Source organism: Phyllostomus discolor, chromosome 8 (assembly GCF_004126475.2).
Source record: "Phyllostomus discolor isolate MPI-MPIP mPhyDis1 chromosome 8, mPhyDis1.pri.v3, whole genome shotgun sequence".
Lineage (NCBI taxonomy): Eukaryota > Metazoa > Chordata > Mammalia > Chiroptera > Phyllostomidae > Phyllostomus > Phyllostomus discolor.
This window is the reverse complement of record NC_040910.2, coordinates 2,199,367-2,214,225: the sequence shown is the minus strand read 5'-3', so window position 1 is coordinate 2,214,225 and position 14,859 is coordinate 2,199,367. Positions and strand designations below refer to the sequence as shown.

The 14,859-nt window shown below is 61.1% G+C and overlaps 1 protein-coding gene across 1 annotated transcript in view; it reads left to right on the top strand.

Annotated features, from left to right (window-relative positions):
• PRDM5 (PR/SET domain 5) overlaps positions 1-14,859 on the top strand; it is a 70,078-nt gene that overhangs the window by 22,382 nt on the left and 32,837 nt on the right. The window contains exons 3-7 of the mRNA XM_036031776.1: positions 3,245-3,367; positions 11,344-11,491; positions 13,081-13,255; positions 14,364-14,456; positions 14,670-14,791. Coding sequence (XP_035887669.1) covers positions 3,245-3,367; positions 11,344-11,491; positions 13,081-13,255; positions 14,364-14,456; positions 14,670-14,791 — 661 coding nt within the window. The remainder of the gene's footprint in view (positions 1-3,244; positions 3,368-11,343; positions 11,492-13,080; positions 13,256-14,363; positions 14,457-14,669; positions 14,792-14,859) is intronic.

The following is a 14,859-nucleotide window of genomic DNA, read 5'->3' as shown; positions in this document are numbered from 1 at the left end:
ATCCGACGACGGGGGTCCACGGGCCGGGGCTGTTGGACGGGGCGGGGGACGGGGTGGGGGGGATAGGCAGACATGCTCCGTGTGCACCTGTTTGTCAGCACCAGGGCGAGCACGAATTCTGGAGAGAACCCTTTGAAAAGCAGGAACAAAGTCACACCCTTTGCTGGGAACGACCGATCACAACAGCTTCCTAGAGACGGTCCCTGCTGGTGGCTGGACGTGCCTCTCTTCGGGTCAGACCTGACCACGGCGCCGGTCGGAATGCCGGTCAGTTGAGTGCCCCCGGTTCCTCGTGCTTCTGGGGGGACCCTGAAGTCTGGCCCACTCAGCGGGGGGCGAGGCGCCGGGCCCCCTCACCGACAGCGGCAGCGACAAGGCCCGTCGTTTCCACAGGAAAACGGGGCGCTTCACGCTCTGAGGCCGCCCACACGTGGAGTCTCAGCGCTGGAACCACCTTCTCTGAGGAGCCCTGCGGACACAGGGGGAAGCGTCTTCCCTCGTAAATAACTCATGCGACGTGGCGCTCTGCGGCTTCTCCGGAAGGACATCGTCGCTCTATCCTGGGGGCCCGAGTCTGCGTCGCTGCCTCTCAGCTTCCCCGTGCGTGACATCAGGTGCTCCTGGTCACGTGTTACCGCACCGGCAGTGGGGGGGGGCCGACCTGTCTGGTGGCTGTGCCCGGGGGCCCCGGACGGCTGGCGGGTCGGCAGGGCCGGCGTCTGAGGCATCCACAACAGTGGGAGGGAATATTCAAGGGAGGAACACTCTCTACTCCTCCTGGGAAAACCAGCCACCCAGAGAGTAAACACGCTTGTCTGTCTGTCGCCCATGTAACCAAGCTCCACATGTCAGAGAATCTGTGTGATCACCCATTTTCAGTTTTTCTCCCCCGTTTGGCTGTCAGGCACCCTCTTACGGAGTGCATCTTTTTGTGCTTTTTCTTTTTGTGGCATCCTCCGTTGCTGGTCCGGAGGATGGATTCGGCAGTGGCGCAGGGTCAGCACCGGTCGTGTTTGGACTGGACAGGGACAGGCCCAGGGGCCGCTCGTCCTGGGTACCTGAGAAGTGACCTCGGTGGCGTCCGACAGAAACGGGGGCCCGCCAAGTTCCTGGACAGTGATCACCACCATCAGAGCTTAGAGTGGCGGGGGTGCCGCCGTGCTGATGCACGAAGCTCACTGTCCCTCGGGGGTCCTTCCGCTGTCCCCCTGAGCCGGCCGCTCTGCAGACTGGGCCTCGGAGGCCGGGCTGTGAGACGGATTCAGGGTGTGGGTGGCTTTGAGGCAGGGGGTGCATGTTGGCCTGGCCACAGGCCCCGGCAGGCAGAGGACCTGCAGGGCCCCAGCAGGACGCCGGCCGGCACGGTGCGTTCCCGTGAACGCTCACGTAGGGGAGCACGGTGTTTGGGAGACGAGTTCTGACTGGCACAAAACCCAGACCCCGGGCGCAGAGGTCCGTCAGATGCTGGAACGTGATACTAAGAGGAATTTCGAGTCTCCTTCCTTCGAGAGAGTTCCAAACTGTTCCGTTTATTACCTCAGGGTTTGGTATCGCATGGAAAGAGATAAGTGGAGGCCTTAATGACAGCCATCTGTCTGGAGCTGTGCGCTGGGTGTCTCTGGAAGGAGCAAGGCTGGGCTGGGTGTCCTCTGGCTGCCCTGCTAGGTGTTTTCGGGAGGAGGGCGTCGTGGTTGGGCGGGGAGAGGTGAGGCCGGTGCGCAGGCAGTCCGACAGCTGGAAGGGACCATGGTCTGCGGCCGGCGCACTGCCCGACCTCTGCCGCCCTGTCTCTGCGGCCCCTTCTGTCCTGGCCCATGGCCTCCGGCTGTTCTCCGAGGAACCTGAGCTGTTCCCACTCGGGGCCTCTCCACCTGCCCTGTCAGACCGCTGCCCCCCTGCCCGCACGCTGCTCCCCTCCCTCCCCCGAGGGTCCCTCCCTGCAGAGCTCTTCTGGCTACCTGCTCAGCGGGGCTCTGCCTGACCACGCCCTGCGGCTGCGCCCTGTGCCCCCGCACCCCCCGCACCGTGCCCTCCTGCTTGGCCGTGTCTGTCTGCCAGCGCTCCTCCGCGCCTGAGGCCGTGTCCTGTGCTCCTCCCCCAGGTGCTGGGACCTCGGGCTTCCCCTGCCTTGTTCGCCGGGTCGTAAGCAAGTTCCTGGCCTGTGGTAGAGACTCAAATAGTTGTCAAATGACGAACAAGTGATTGTCTAAATGTATCATGAAAATACACGTACTGGGCTGGCTGTGCTGTGTTTTATAGGATAACATCTTAGAATCTGGAATTTGTTTTTCCTGCCCCAAGTCTGCAGAGGGGAATTGACGGTCTTTCTCTTCGTGTTGTTCGGTGTTGGAGACCTGGAGGGTCTCCACGAGATGGGTGGTCAGCCCCCCACTCTTCCCTGTCCCCCCTCCCCTGGGCTCCAGCGGCACCCCCACAGAAAACAAGCTCGGCAGAGACGGGTGGTGTTTCATGAGGCAGAGCCCGGGCCCAGCGCCGACAGCACAGGGGTGTGCAAGAAGCCGGGTTTGGGCAACCTGGATGCTGGGGTGTTGGGGGACTGCCTGCTGCGTCGGCAGGCACCCCCTCCCTCCATGGGAGAGCTGGGTGGACCTGCCCCAGACAGCTCACGGCAGGTCACCGAACCCGGAGAGCCCACTGTCCTCCCCGGCAAGCCGCCGGCAAGCCCTGGAGAGACGGAACGGAACCCGGGTTACTCCCCCGCTCGTTAAAGCTGTGGAATGAGGGGCCGAGGGGGCAGGTTCCCTGGTCCGGCCAGCACGCCCTCCTCGTGGGGACGGGGTTCAGGATGCAGGCAGAGAGGGAAAGTGAAGGGGTCCTCCTGCCCCTCGGCCCCCAGGCGGGGAGCCACACGGTACTGTCCCCTTCCCCTTCCGTGGGACACGGAGGAGGGGCTGCAGAAGGGGGGGGGTCCCCCTCAACACCTGCAGTTGTGACACCTGCGTTAGGATCTCCCTGCAAGGAAACGAAGAGGAGAGCTGTCGGCACAGGGCGTTGCTGAGGGTGGGCTGCGGCCGAGCATCCTCCGGACCTCAGCCCGGTGGAACGGGGGGCCCTGTCCGTGCGTGCTCTTCTGGGACCGGCGGGAGGGGCGTTAATCCAGCGCCTGTCCCACCCTGGTCAGTGAGAAAGACGTATACTTAGGACAAAGACCGAATTCTGACCTTGACTCTGTCGAATGGCCGCCCCCGACCGCGCGGGTAAACTCGGGCCCTTTGTGTTGCAGGTCCGAGGCAGTAAGGGGGAGGTCCTGTACGTCCTGGACGCCACCAACCCGCGGCACTCCAACTGGCTGCGCTTCGTGCACGAGGCGCCGTCGCAGGAGCAGAAGAACCTGGCTGCCATTCAGGTGAGCCGAGCCGCTTCTCCTGGGTCCCGAGCTCTCGGAGGGGCGTGCACGCGTGGCGGCTGCGCTCCGCCGGGTTTCCGGCTGATTTCCCGGTGACCTGCTGCTCCCACGGCGGTCGCTGCTTTGTCAACGCGGAGACAGCGCATCTCGCACGGGCGCAGGAGGGAGAGGGCGGGCCGAGTGGGGGTCGGGCACCGGGTCCCTCGCTTTAGGAGAGTTCCGGGCGGGTTGAGTTGCATGGGCTGATACGGTCGTGGGCGGATCATGCCACTAGCACGTTTAATTGGTTCCGAGAATGCGTACTGGTAGTTTTAAAAGAAATCTGATGGCTTATCTGGCGGGTGGCACAGTATTCTGTGTTATGGTTTGGAAAAGGTGTTCTGGGCAAAGTGGACTCGGGTGCGTCCCCACAACTAGACTTTGGACGTCTTAAGGACGGGGGTTAGGGTTCTCCAAAGGGACAGAGCCAATAGGGACTGTACCTGTCTGTCTGTATGTCCACCTACCCGCTCCCCCCACCCGCTCACCTGGGGACACAGAGAGACACTGAGAGGTGCGCTGTGAGGAACTGGCGTGGGCAGGTCAGGAGGCTGTGGGGGCCGCCTCTGCAGGGCCAGTGCCCCCCGCTGTGAGCCCGAGGCCCAGGGCTGCTCTGCCGCGGGGAGGAGCCGGAACCCCTCCCCAAGGCCGCCAGGCCAGGAGGGCAGAAGCTCTGGTGGGAAGGCCGCCGGGCAGGGGGACAATGCTCCTTCCTCGGGGAGGACCAGGCTTTTGCTCCGTGCAGGCCTCTCACGGACGGGAGGGGGCCCGCCTACACCATGCAGGGCGGTCTGCTTGGCTCCAGTCCATCTACTTAAACGTTAACCTCATGCAAAAATGACCGCACAGAAACACCCAAAATGCCGTTGGGACAGCTACCTGGGCACCCGGTGGTCCAGTCAGGTGGGCACCTAAAATGAACCATCCCGGGTGGGGACCGTGCTTTTGAATTCCGTGTTCCCGCAGCCCACTATGGTGCTGCACACGCCACCGGCTCTGACACCAGCACCGGGCTGAGTCCAGGGGACCCCCAGTGGGGATTAAAGGAGGGAGGACACTTAAGGCAAGGAACTGTCAGAGGGGCTCTGTCATGGAAACTCATGAAGCAGACGATGAAGAGAAGAAAGAAATGGTACGTTCCGCCGAGACATCGAATGATCACTTGTGGAGACCCAGCTCCTGCATTTTCAGCTGCCGGAGAGAGGAGGGTGAAGAATAAGGGAACTCACATTTTGGGGGGCGTTTACCCTCTGCAGTGTTCTGGGAGCTTCACCTACCTTTGTCGATGGAGACCCAGAGTTTCGTGTTCACTGAGTGCTGTGCTGGTGTCGCTCAGTTCCACGTGGAACCCCAGCAGTGGGGGGAGGGGACACGCACGGAGTTAGGTTTTCCAGGAGCCAGGAGGCCCGGTCATTGAGAACACCCCGTTTCCCGGAGTCCTCAGCCGCCCACCTTGTTTCAGCACCAGTAAGTATTGCGTAGCCAACATGATGTGAAAAACGAGGGACGACCCTCTCCAAAGGGCCGGGCTGGACGGAGACTTGGATCGTTCGACGGCCAAACACATGCAAACCACGTTTAACGTCATTTACGGTCTGCACTGGCCCCACCGATCCAGCCGCCAGTGTGAACGGGTCTACTTTTTAACGTGTGGCACTCCTCGGTGGAGCACCTTACGTGCTTTGCTGGTTTCCCGAGGCAAACCCGTCTCCCAGGGCCTCAGTCCGGTTCTGATTTTCCTTTACAGACTCAGTCTCTGTTTCTTCGTAAACTCACTCGTTTCCAAATTGCCTGTAGAGCTAGGACATTTTTTGGCCAAGCTGGTTTTTGGTAGGTCCTTTACTGTGGGCTTTTCCGGAAGTAGTATTCTTTTCAAACTGGATTCTTTCCTTAGGCGTCTGCCATGATTTGAAGCTTTCCTCAAGCCCCTTCCATCTAGGAATGTTTCCCTGTCCCCTCTGCAGCTGTCCCTGCTGCCCCAGCCCAGGGAGGGGGGCGGGGCCTGGCCTGGAGCTCCGCCCCAGCGTCTCCCAGCCCCTCCTCCCCGCTGTGCCTGCTGCTGTAAGCACAGTCAGTGCGCGCTCTCTCCGCCTTCCACACCCCTCCCCCCCCACTCCCGGGCTCTTTCCATTTATTCCACGAGGCTGCAGCCCCCCCCCCCCCCCAGCAGGCCTCTCCTGCTGAGCAGCCACCGTTTCCAGGCCCACCCAGGGCCGCGCTGCTCCTCCTCTGTATCGGCTGTGCTTCTGCCCTTGGAGCAGCCGGTGCCCAGGGAAGACGGTTCCGGCAGCCCCGGCGCCCCAGTCCAGGAGACCCCGCACTCCCTGCGGAGGGCTGAGGTGCAGGGGGACGGAGGCCGTGGGTGGTGTCCCCCCCGGAGTCTAATTGGAATCCGTGGGGAGTGTTCACGGGCCCCTCGACACCTCGGGTGCGGACAAGGTCACCACAAGGCCTCCCTCCCCGCAATGCCCGGTGCGGAGAGGAGCGGCGTGTGCCGTGACCGGGGAGGCCAGCGTGGATCTCGTCAGCTCCCCGAGGTCACGGCTGTCCTACCTGAACGGTGGCTGGAGTCGCAGATGGCTCGGGGCTCAAACTCACATCTGCCCCCGGGGCAGAGAGTGTCGTAGTGGGACCATTGCAGTCACCCCTCCCCCCACCGTGGGCGGGCCAGGGTCCCGAGGAGGGCACCCGGATGCTCCGCGCGGGTGGGAGAGGAGCACAGTGTTTCCCGTGTGACATGATGAACCCCTCACGTTCCAAATTGCACCTGAAATTTGGGGCATTCAGGAAATTTTGTATTTGAGCTGCACGTCCCGAGAGTGGAGAAAATGAGAACCATTTGCGGCTGTGTGGCTGTCTTGGTGGAAACGTCAGTACCCGGTCCAATTTTTCTTTTTTTTAGACGAGGGATTAAGAATTCGAGGTCTGTCTTGGCAGAGGGTTGGAACTTCTTTTTGGAGACGCGATTATACTTCTCGATTTGCAATTTATTTAATTTGAGGAAATTTGCTTTGGAAATGACGATGTGAGTATTGGAGTTATTGAAGAAGGTTCTCGTGGGCCAACCGTTCTCCCCACATGCCCACGCTTCAGAGCAGTCAGGTGAGCTGCGTGTGCAGACTCCTGGGCACTATTCCCAGGTAAACCAGGGCGCTCTCGGGACGGGAGATGCGGCTTAAAATGAACTGAAAGGGTCCTCAAGCTCCGTGAGAAATGGGTGACTCTTACCAAACGTTATTTTTGTTTACACCGAAGGAAAAATGTATATGGAAGATTTGAAAAATATTTGACCTCCGTGTTTTGTAGGCTTTCAAAATTTTCCCATCATTGGTGATAGAAAACTGTTTAAATACAGAACTGGGCCACTTCAGGTTGAAACTTGAAGAGAATGTTATGTCGCTTGTTCTTAAGGATGTACTTTCCTGCATCTTGCCTGGAACTTTTTGCAAAGCATTTTCAACCTTGGTGGAAGGTGGCTTGGTGTTCCCTGAAAGAGCAGCTCGTGGGAAATCGACTGGGTCCCACCCACCTCATGGGGGGTGCCGGGCCGGGGGGAGCGGTGGCCTGTGTGCCTTGGGGGGAGCCGGCCCGGGCGGAGCTCCCGGTGTGGACACAGCTCCACGCAGTTCCGCCGTGAGTGTGGGTCTCCCTCGCCAGGGGGCCTGTCGGGTCCCCTCGGGTTTGCGTTCCCGGCTGTGCCTCGAGTGAGACCCGGGGCTGCGGCAGGTCTCCCAGAGTCCTCTCTGGCGGTGTTGCAGCACAGCAGAGCCGGGAGGGCGCATGGGAGTCTCCAAACACAGCAGCGATCTGGGTGTCGCCGAGTGTGGATGGGGCTCTCCCCACAGTCCTCTGGCCTCCGGGGGCCGCAGGCTCGTCACCGGCGGGACGCAGAATTCCAGGTGGCCGTGGGTCCTGCCGTGCAGCCAGGCACCCGACCAAAGGAAATATGGAAATAGCCCCCAATTTTGGTTTCCTCCAGTTCCGCTTCTTCTCTATTTGTTTCTTCTCAGATTTATGCCAGTAGATGGCCGCAATGTTTTCTAGGCTTTTATAGAACAGCGAGGTGCCACGGCCTAGTGGTGCTCCTCAGTGACGCCATAAACACGTCAGTTCACTGGCCTGCAGGCCTGTCCTTCCATGTTATCATCGGTGAGGTGAGTGTGTGACTTCCAGTAGGCGACAGTTTAGAGGGACGTGCAAATACTAGCCCGTGGTCCCATGAAGTTTGACATTCCAGCCCTGCTGTGGCCACATGTTCTCGCGGGGAGCAGGGAACTTGGCCGCTTATCAGCGTATCATTTCTCTCCGGAAGGCACATCCGGTTCCCAGGCAGAGGGCGAGGGGGCGGCGGCCCACGCACGCGGTGACGCCGAAACCTTCCGCTTGGACTCGGTTCGCTTTGCTTGTAATCACATTTCATGGGTCAGGGCAGGTCACCTGTGACGCCTGACACGTGTGCCCCCCCGCCCCCCCTGGCCCCGGCAGCACTGAGAGCCACATGGCAGCCGGGCCAGTCCTGCAGGACAGGGGTGAACGCGGGAACGCCCGGGGCTGTGGCAGCATTGTGTCGTCTGGAAGAGTCTTGGTCTTGTCCTCAGACTCATATCGACAGGTGTGCCTCCGCCACACTGTGGAAATGACCGCTTTTCCCGGTGGCCATTAGCTTCGCCGGTTGAGCTCTCTGGAAGTCATACTGAGACGCTGGTTGGGGCAGAGGAAGGTTCTGTAGAGGAGTTAAGTGAGAGGTTATTAAATATGAGGTCCTTACGAGCTATTTTGGTATTGCTTTCTTCTCTCCGCCTCCATCCACTGCTCCCTCCTCCTGCTGAGGGCTGAGCAGGGGTCCACGCTGCACGCCCTGGTCCAGGTTGACCCACTGCTCCCTCCTCCTGCTGAGGGCTGAGCAGGGGTCCACGCTGCACGCCCTGGTCCAGGTTGACCCACTGCTCCCTCCTCCTGCTGAGGGTTGAGCAGGGGCCCACGCTGCACGCCCTGGTCCAGGTTGTTAAACCCGTAAGCCCGGCACTCGCTCCGAAGCTGCCCCTCCCCCCTGTGTGCTGACTCCCACTCCCCGTTTCCGGCCGGGAGGCTGGATTCTGCCAACTCGCTCCCTTTCCAGTGCAGCGCGCTGAGCCTCCGCCGGCCCCCCGCCCCCGGGGCCCTGGGTCTCCTTCCGCCGCCCACCCGTGCACGCCAGCCTGCCGGCGAGTCCACAAGCGCAGGGGACGTCACAGGCGGATGCAGCCGGAACCCCCGCGCGCGCGCCCGCGGCCCCCTCGGGGTCGGGTGCCTCTGCACACCGAGGAGATGAGCGTTTCCCGGAAAACCCAGAGGCAGTTCCTTCGGCTGTTTCCAAGCAGCAGGGCTGAGCCCCAGATGCCGGGTCTGTGGGGTCTGGGCTGGGGAGGCACGGCAGGGGGGGCGGGGCATGGGCGGGCGGACGGAGGAGGCTGAGGTTGGTTTGTAAGTCCAGCCGGAGCTGGGCGGCAGAGGGGCAGTTTGGGAAGCGGGTACGCCCCCCAGAGACCCGGGGGTCCGTGCGGCGAGAGAGGGACGGAACCGGGAAGAATCAGACGGCGGCATGGGGAGGCCGCTAGGCCCGAACTCTGGCCCCGTGCGGGGCGCACGTCGCCCTGCCCCACTTCTCCTTCGGGGGAGAGCCCCCGCCCATCGTGCAGGGTCGTGTCCTCCAGCTCGGCACTGACCCCCGGGGTGAACGTTCCCTTGGGCTCCCCGGGGCCATCCCTGTCGGTCAGGGGGAGGCTGAGAGGGAGACGCAGCTGTGACTTCGCAGCCTGGGTGTCCTTCCCCTTCACGCTTGTCACCAGCTGTCCCCTGTGGCTGACTGTGGCTCTGCCGGGGATGAGCTGGCCCAGCCCGGCGTCGTCACCGCCGTGCAGAGGAAGTGAGAGGGTTTCAGAGGTGATAAGGGCCTCCCCCGAGGTGACCGAGCCCAGGAGGGGGGAGGCAAGGCCGGAGGGGCAGACGTCGGCCGCCCCCCCCCCCCAGGAAGCCCACGCAGGGTGTCGGCATCCTCGCTGTGAGGGCCTGTCCCCTCTGCCCGTGTTCGGGGCACTGCCCCAACCTCTGGTCGGCTCTCGGAGCCTCCAGTGCCGGCGTGACTCTCACTGAACTGAAGGTTCCGCTGCCGCCTCAGGATGGCCTGTTACTGCAGGAGCCCGGATAGGCATGCTGGGTCTCGTGACTGTCGTTTAAATGAATGCATCACGTTTTAAAATTAAAAAATGGCTATCTTTTCCTGGCGCTGGGAAGGCCGTCGCAGAATTAATGGCTCCCGGGCGAGATAGGCATTTCAATTACCTTCCGAGGGTGCTGGTCAGATAAGCGCTGAGATTGATGACTGTACTCTGAAATCTCCATTAGGGGAGCGCGTTGCCACTTTGGGTACCGTAGCAAGGGGTTTCCAGCCCCTGGGGCACGCGGCTGCTGAGCCGGTCTAGCAGGCGGCCTCTCTGTGCTGCGGAGGGGGAGGGGAGGGCCGACGTCGGTTTCTGTTCGCCTTTGCCCCACTGAGAGCAGCGTCCTGTGAGGTCTGTGTGAGGTCTGTTCCCGGCTCCCAGGCAGACGTACTTTCTGTGCATCACTTGTCTGCTCCACGGAGTTGCTACTGTATCTTGTGTTCAAAGTTACACAGTCACCTGTTTGTGGGGCAAGAGGCGAAAACAGCCTTGCCCACAGACCGCCCCTTCTGCCAACAGAAAACCAGTGATAACTGCGTAGCCGTCGGATGCGTGTTTCTGCAGCTTTTCAGGGGGTTGTGCCTGCGCATGTGTGCATGCGGACGGACATGTCTATGGACAGACGTGCCTACTACACGCGTTCCTCTTCCTCCCCGCCCTCTGGGCTCCCCTCCTGCGTGCGAGCGCTGTGATGGCGCCAGAGGAGAGAGGCCGCTCCGCGTGCCGGGCTTTACGGAGTTTCTGCCCCCGGGGAGCGCCTGGTGCAGCGCATCGTGCTGTCCCCTCCACCCCTTGCCCACCGCCAACGTCCAGCAAAGGCGGGCTGTGCTCGCTCGCCTGTGTCCCCAGCTGCCACACCAGGACCCTGCCCGGAACCAGCCCCCAGGCTGGTAAAAGCCACCGGGGCGCGTCTGCCCCATCCCGGTGTCCCTGGAGAATGGCCCTCCGTGGCTTCGGGCGCCAGCGGATCCCGAGTGTGAGCTTCCCTGGGCTCCCTGCCTGGCGGTCTGGGGCGCAGCTTCCCCCGCGGGAGGGAGTTCGGTGTCGTTCCAGCCCACCTGACCTCGGTCTCCTGGGGTTTCCCGAAAAGTGCCAGCACGGTGGTGGGCCTGCTCCTCCTCCTGCCCTCACCGGAGCGGGGGATGTCAGTGTCGCGGTGACTCCGTGGTGGGGTCCGCGGGCCTCTCCCCTCCCTCTCTGCTTCCCGTCCAGCGTCTCGGGAACGCCCTCAGGGCCCGTCCGCAGTTCCTCTGGTTTGTGCTGCGACTCGGAAAGTCCTTTTTCTTCCAGTTTTGCAGCGAGTGTCCTTCACAACGACGTCACAGTCACCTCAGTGCTCTCGGGGGTCAGTCTGATGCCTCCGCTTCACAAAGCACCTCCTCCCGCATCTGGGGGCCACGCAGCCTGGACCGAGGGAGGCCAGCTAACGGTGCAGGTTCCCCCCAGAAGTTCAGGTGACGCTCTGACTTCACCTGACGGGTCCGAAGGTCACTGTCCCCGATACGTGTCCGTGTGATGTTTGAAGGTGGCTGAATGTTGTCCGTTTCCTTGCCCGTGCCCAGGTTAACTGGGCGCATAAGAAAAGCAGTAGTGACTTTTTAAGGGGGGGCCTGGCCCTCCAGCCCCTGAAAACGACGTCGCCATCGCCGTGAGGAGCACGCGGTGGCTCAGCGGCGTTGGTGTCGCCGTGGACACGTGTGTGTCCGACAGCGCCGTGTTTTTAACGTGTGGCCGCAGGAAGGGGAGAACATCTTCTACCTGGCGATCGAGGACATAGACACAGACACGGAGCTGCTGATCGGCTACCTGGACAGCGACATGGAGGCCGACGAGGATGAGGACGAGGACGAGCCGCCGGCGGCCCCGGGGGCGCAGGACGGGGAAGGTACGCACGCTCTGGAGGCGGGCGCCGGGAGGGCCGGTGCCCCCTCCCTCTGGGATCCCAGGGAGCGGGAGTGGGGGAGGGAGGGCGCTGGGGCGCGGCAGGGTCGCCTTGTCGGGGGTTTGCTCAGCACTGTCCCCCCCCCACCCGAGGGTGGGGCCCCGCGCCTCCCAGCTGTCTTCCAGTGGGAGGGGCAGGCTGGCGCGTGGGGGTGGGGGTGCGCCCTGCCTCATCGCCAGGGTCCCAGGAAGCTCTGTAGTCGTCCACAGGAATTCCACAGGAACTCTCCCGTGGTTGGCTGGGAACGTGGGCGTGTTCTGGGCTCGGCCGTCCGGTGCTCCTTGTTTGGCCCGGAGAGTGCCAGGGAGGCCGCGGACAGGCCGGCTGCTCCGCTTTGCGGGGACGCACCAGGCCGTGTGGTGTGTCAGACGCTGAGTGACGGGAACTATTTTTGCATCATTTCGTGTCTTCTTTGTTTTTGCATTTATTCTCTGCCTCCGTTGCCCCCCAAGCATGTTGTTAATTGTGTCCCTCATTCGAACTTAAAATCTCCTACCGACATATTGCCACCCCTGTTTTTCTTTCCTTAACAAGATATCCATTTTCATTGTTTTTTTTTCTGTGTGTGTGTGCGCTTGTGAAAAGAATCAACAGAAAATGGGTTTTTGAAACATATGATTTAGGTCCTTAGAATGCTGCTATTTTTGTTTTAGACTTTGGAGTTCTGTTTAACCAAACTCAAACCGAAACAACCAAACCACCAGCAAAAGAGACAGAAAAACCCCACCCAGATGTCCCACAAGGGAGAGTTTTGTTAAATCAGTTATGGTGCCTCCTCCATTTAAATTTTTTTCACTTTTCCATTTTAAACGGGACGAGAGAGCAGCAGGCCACGCTGCGTGTGGCACGTGGCCGTGAGCGTGGCCGCTTGTGGATGGCGCGTGGCACACGGGTGGGCGGAGCCCGCGCCTGCAGCGTCACGGGGCCGTCGGCCTCGTTTATCTCCTCTGCGTTCCCCACATCTCGTCGATGTGGTCGTCGGAAACACGCGTGATGCGAACGAACACACACGCGGGGGCGCTGGGCAGGGCCGTGGCTGAGGGTCCGAGCGGTCAGCGGTGGCGGGCCGCTGCCTCTGCTGCGTCCCCACCTGCTCTGTGTGTGGGTCACCTCCCGGGGACGGGGCGTCCCCCTCGGGGACTCAGCAGTTTCTCTCGGCTGGGTCTGTCTCTCTGTGCAGCTAGCCGTGACCTGAAGACGACCCACTTCAGGGAAAACTTCTGCCTTCCAGTTCTGCAATGGCACTACACTAGCTCTTGGAAGTGAACAGTCAGGATCGCAGGGAGAATTAAAACCTGTCGACTTGGTGATCATTTGGCAGAACCCAAGTGAAATGATTTTAAAAAAATGTGTTTCTCTCTAGTAACACTTCCCACTACTTTTCACGGATAACACGATTAATGTTCCTAGCGAGGATACGACCTTTCAGTGCTGATGCCAGGAAACAGAGTTAATGGGGTTTTGAAATGAGGGGGAAGCTGAGGGGTACCCCTGACTTCCGTCCGGTAACCCCGTGCCCCTCTGCCCGGCAGACGGCTCCGGCCGCGCCGAGGACCACGCCTGCCCGCAGTGTGAGTCCAGCTTCCCCAGCGAGGAGGTCCTGGCCGAGCACCTGCTCAGCCTGCACCAGACGCCCGGCACGGAGAAGGAGGCCAGGTGCAGGGGCTGCGGGAAGACCTTCCCGGTGAAGCAGGCCCTGCAGAGACAGTGCGTACCACGGGGGGGGGGGGGGGGGGGCCCGACCTGCGTGCGTGTGTGTGCATGTGGGTGAGCGTGTGCGTGTGCCTGTGAGAGGCAGGGGCAGAGGCAGGGGGGGAGGTCAAGCATTCCGATGTCCCTGTCGTCCACTCATTTTTCCTTCCCTCGGGAGGTTGACTTCTGAAACGTCCTGGTTGGGGATTTAAGCAGCCAACAGGGCTTATGCGAATCGGACCTTCTGTCCACTTCCCGGCAGTGAATCACTGGATCGCTCGTCCGGGATTAGACTTGCAACACGTAGCGAGTGCTCCGAGGCCGTGGGGCGGGTGTCAGCCGCCTGCACCCACACTCCTGCCGAGAGCACCCACAGGAAAGGCATAAGGGCCAGAGCGGGCTCAGAGCAGAGAGTGAGCGAGCATAGGGCAGCATCAGGGGGAGTGGTGCCTGCTCCCCAGTGCCTTTGGAGGGTCACACAGAGGGACGCACAAGGGTATGAGCACCCGTGACCCCTTCATTCACGTATCACCAGCACGTGAAGCTACTCTTTTCCTGACGCAGCGTACAGTACCGAGAATTATTAAAAGTGGGAAAGTGGGCACACATATTTGCAAACTTTTATTTTTAACAGAATGTCACGTTGCATATGAGCAAGGAATCTTGAACACGGACTTCGTGTTTCGCTTTTTGTTTTAGTCATTAGAGTAAAATTTTGAAATTTGCCACATTTCATGGGAAGACTGTTGCCATATGTGTCTACCTCCATTTTGGCTTAGATGAAATTTGAGGTGAAAAAATTTCTGCTCAAAACTTAAACAGAAATATGTGAAACTTCTGTAATAACAAGAAATTAAACATTTGGAAGTTCTGTTACAAGTGCTTTTAAAAAAACAAGGGCTGTGCACTTTAAGCAGGCTGTAAAACTGCGTTCCAACCAGCTTTTACTGCATTTGGTGCCATCTGTCCTACCCCAAAGACACCCCCGCTGAGAGTCCCCAAGGGCACAAGCAGCGTGGGGAGCAAGGTCGCTCACACGGCTCTGCTCAGAGCAGAGGAGGTCTCGGGACTTCCGACCTTGGACTTGCGGTTGTCCTTACTCGTCTTTTCCGCTTCCCCTCAGCGTTCTCCAGTGTCCCGCGAAAAGCAGTTCGAAGGACTCTTCCAGAAGCTTCCAGTGCTCCGTCTGTGACTCCCCCTTCAGTTCGGTGTCCAGGTGTGTGTCTGCATGGGCCGCGGCTGCCACAGGGCGGTGGGGCATCCCGGGGAGCCCACGTCCAGAGTCTCCGTGAGTGGGCACCGGGGGCTCCAGGAGCTGCTTTCTTTCTTACCCGCCCAGGTGACGCGTGCAGGGACCCTGAGCACGTGCGTGCTGGGAGCGTGTGTCACAGTTCCTCCCCCGCCCCCCGCCCCTTCCCCTGTCCCGCAGTTGTGAGCAGCACCAGGAGACTTGCCGGAGCAGGGCCAGGTTCGTGTGCAAGGCCGGCAGCTGCGGGAAGAGGCTGAAGAGCAGGGACGCCCTGAGGAGGCATCAGGAGAACGTCCACGCTGGTGAGCCGTGGCGTCGGTCTGCCGTGGTCGCCGTGGAGCGGAGGGCGGGCCTCTCCCTGGCCGAGCGC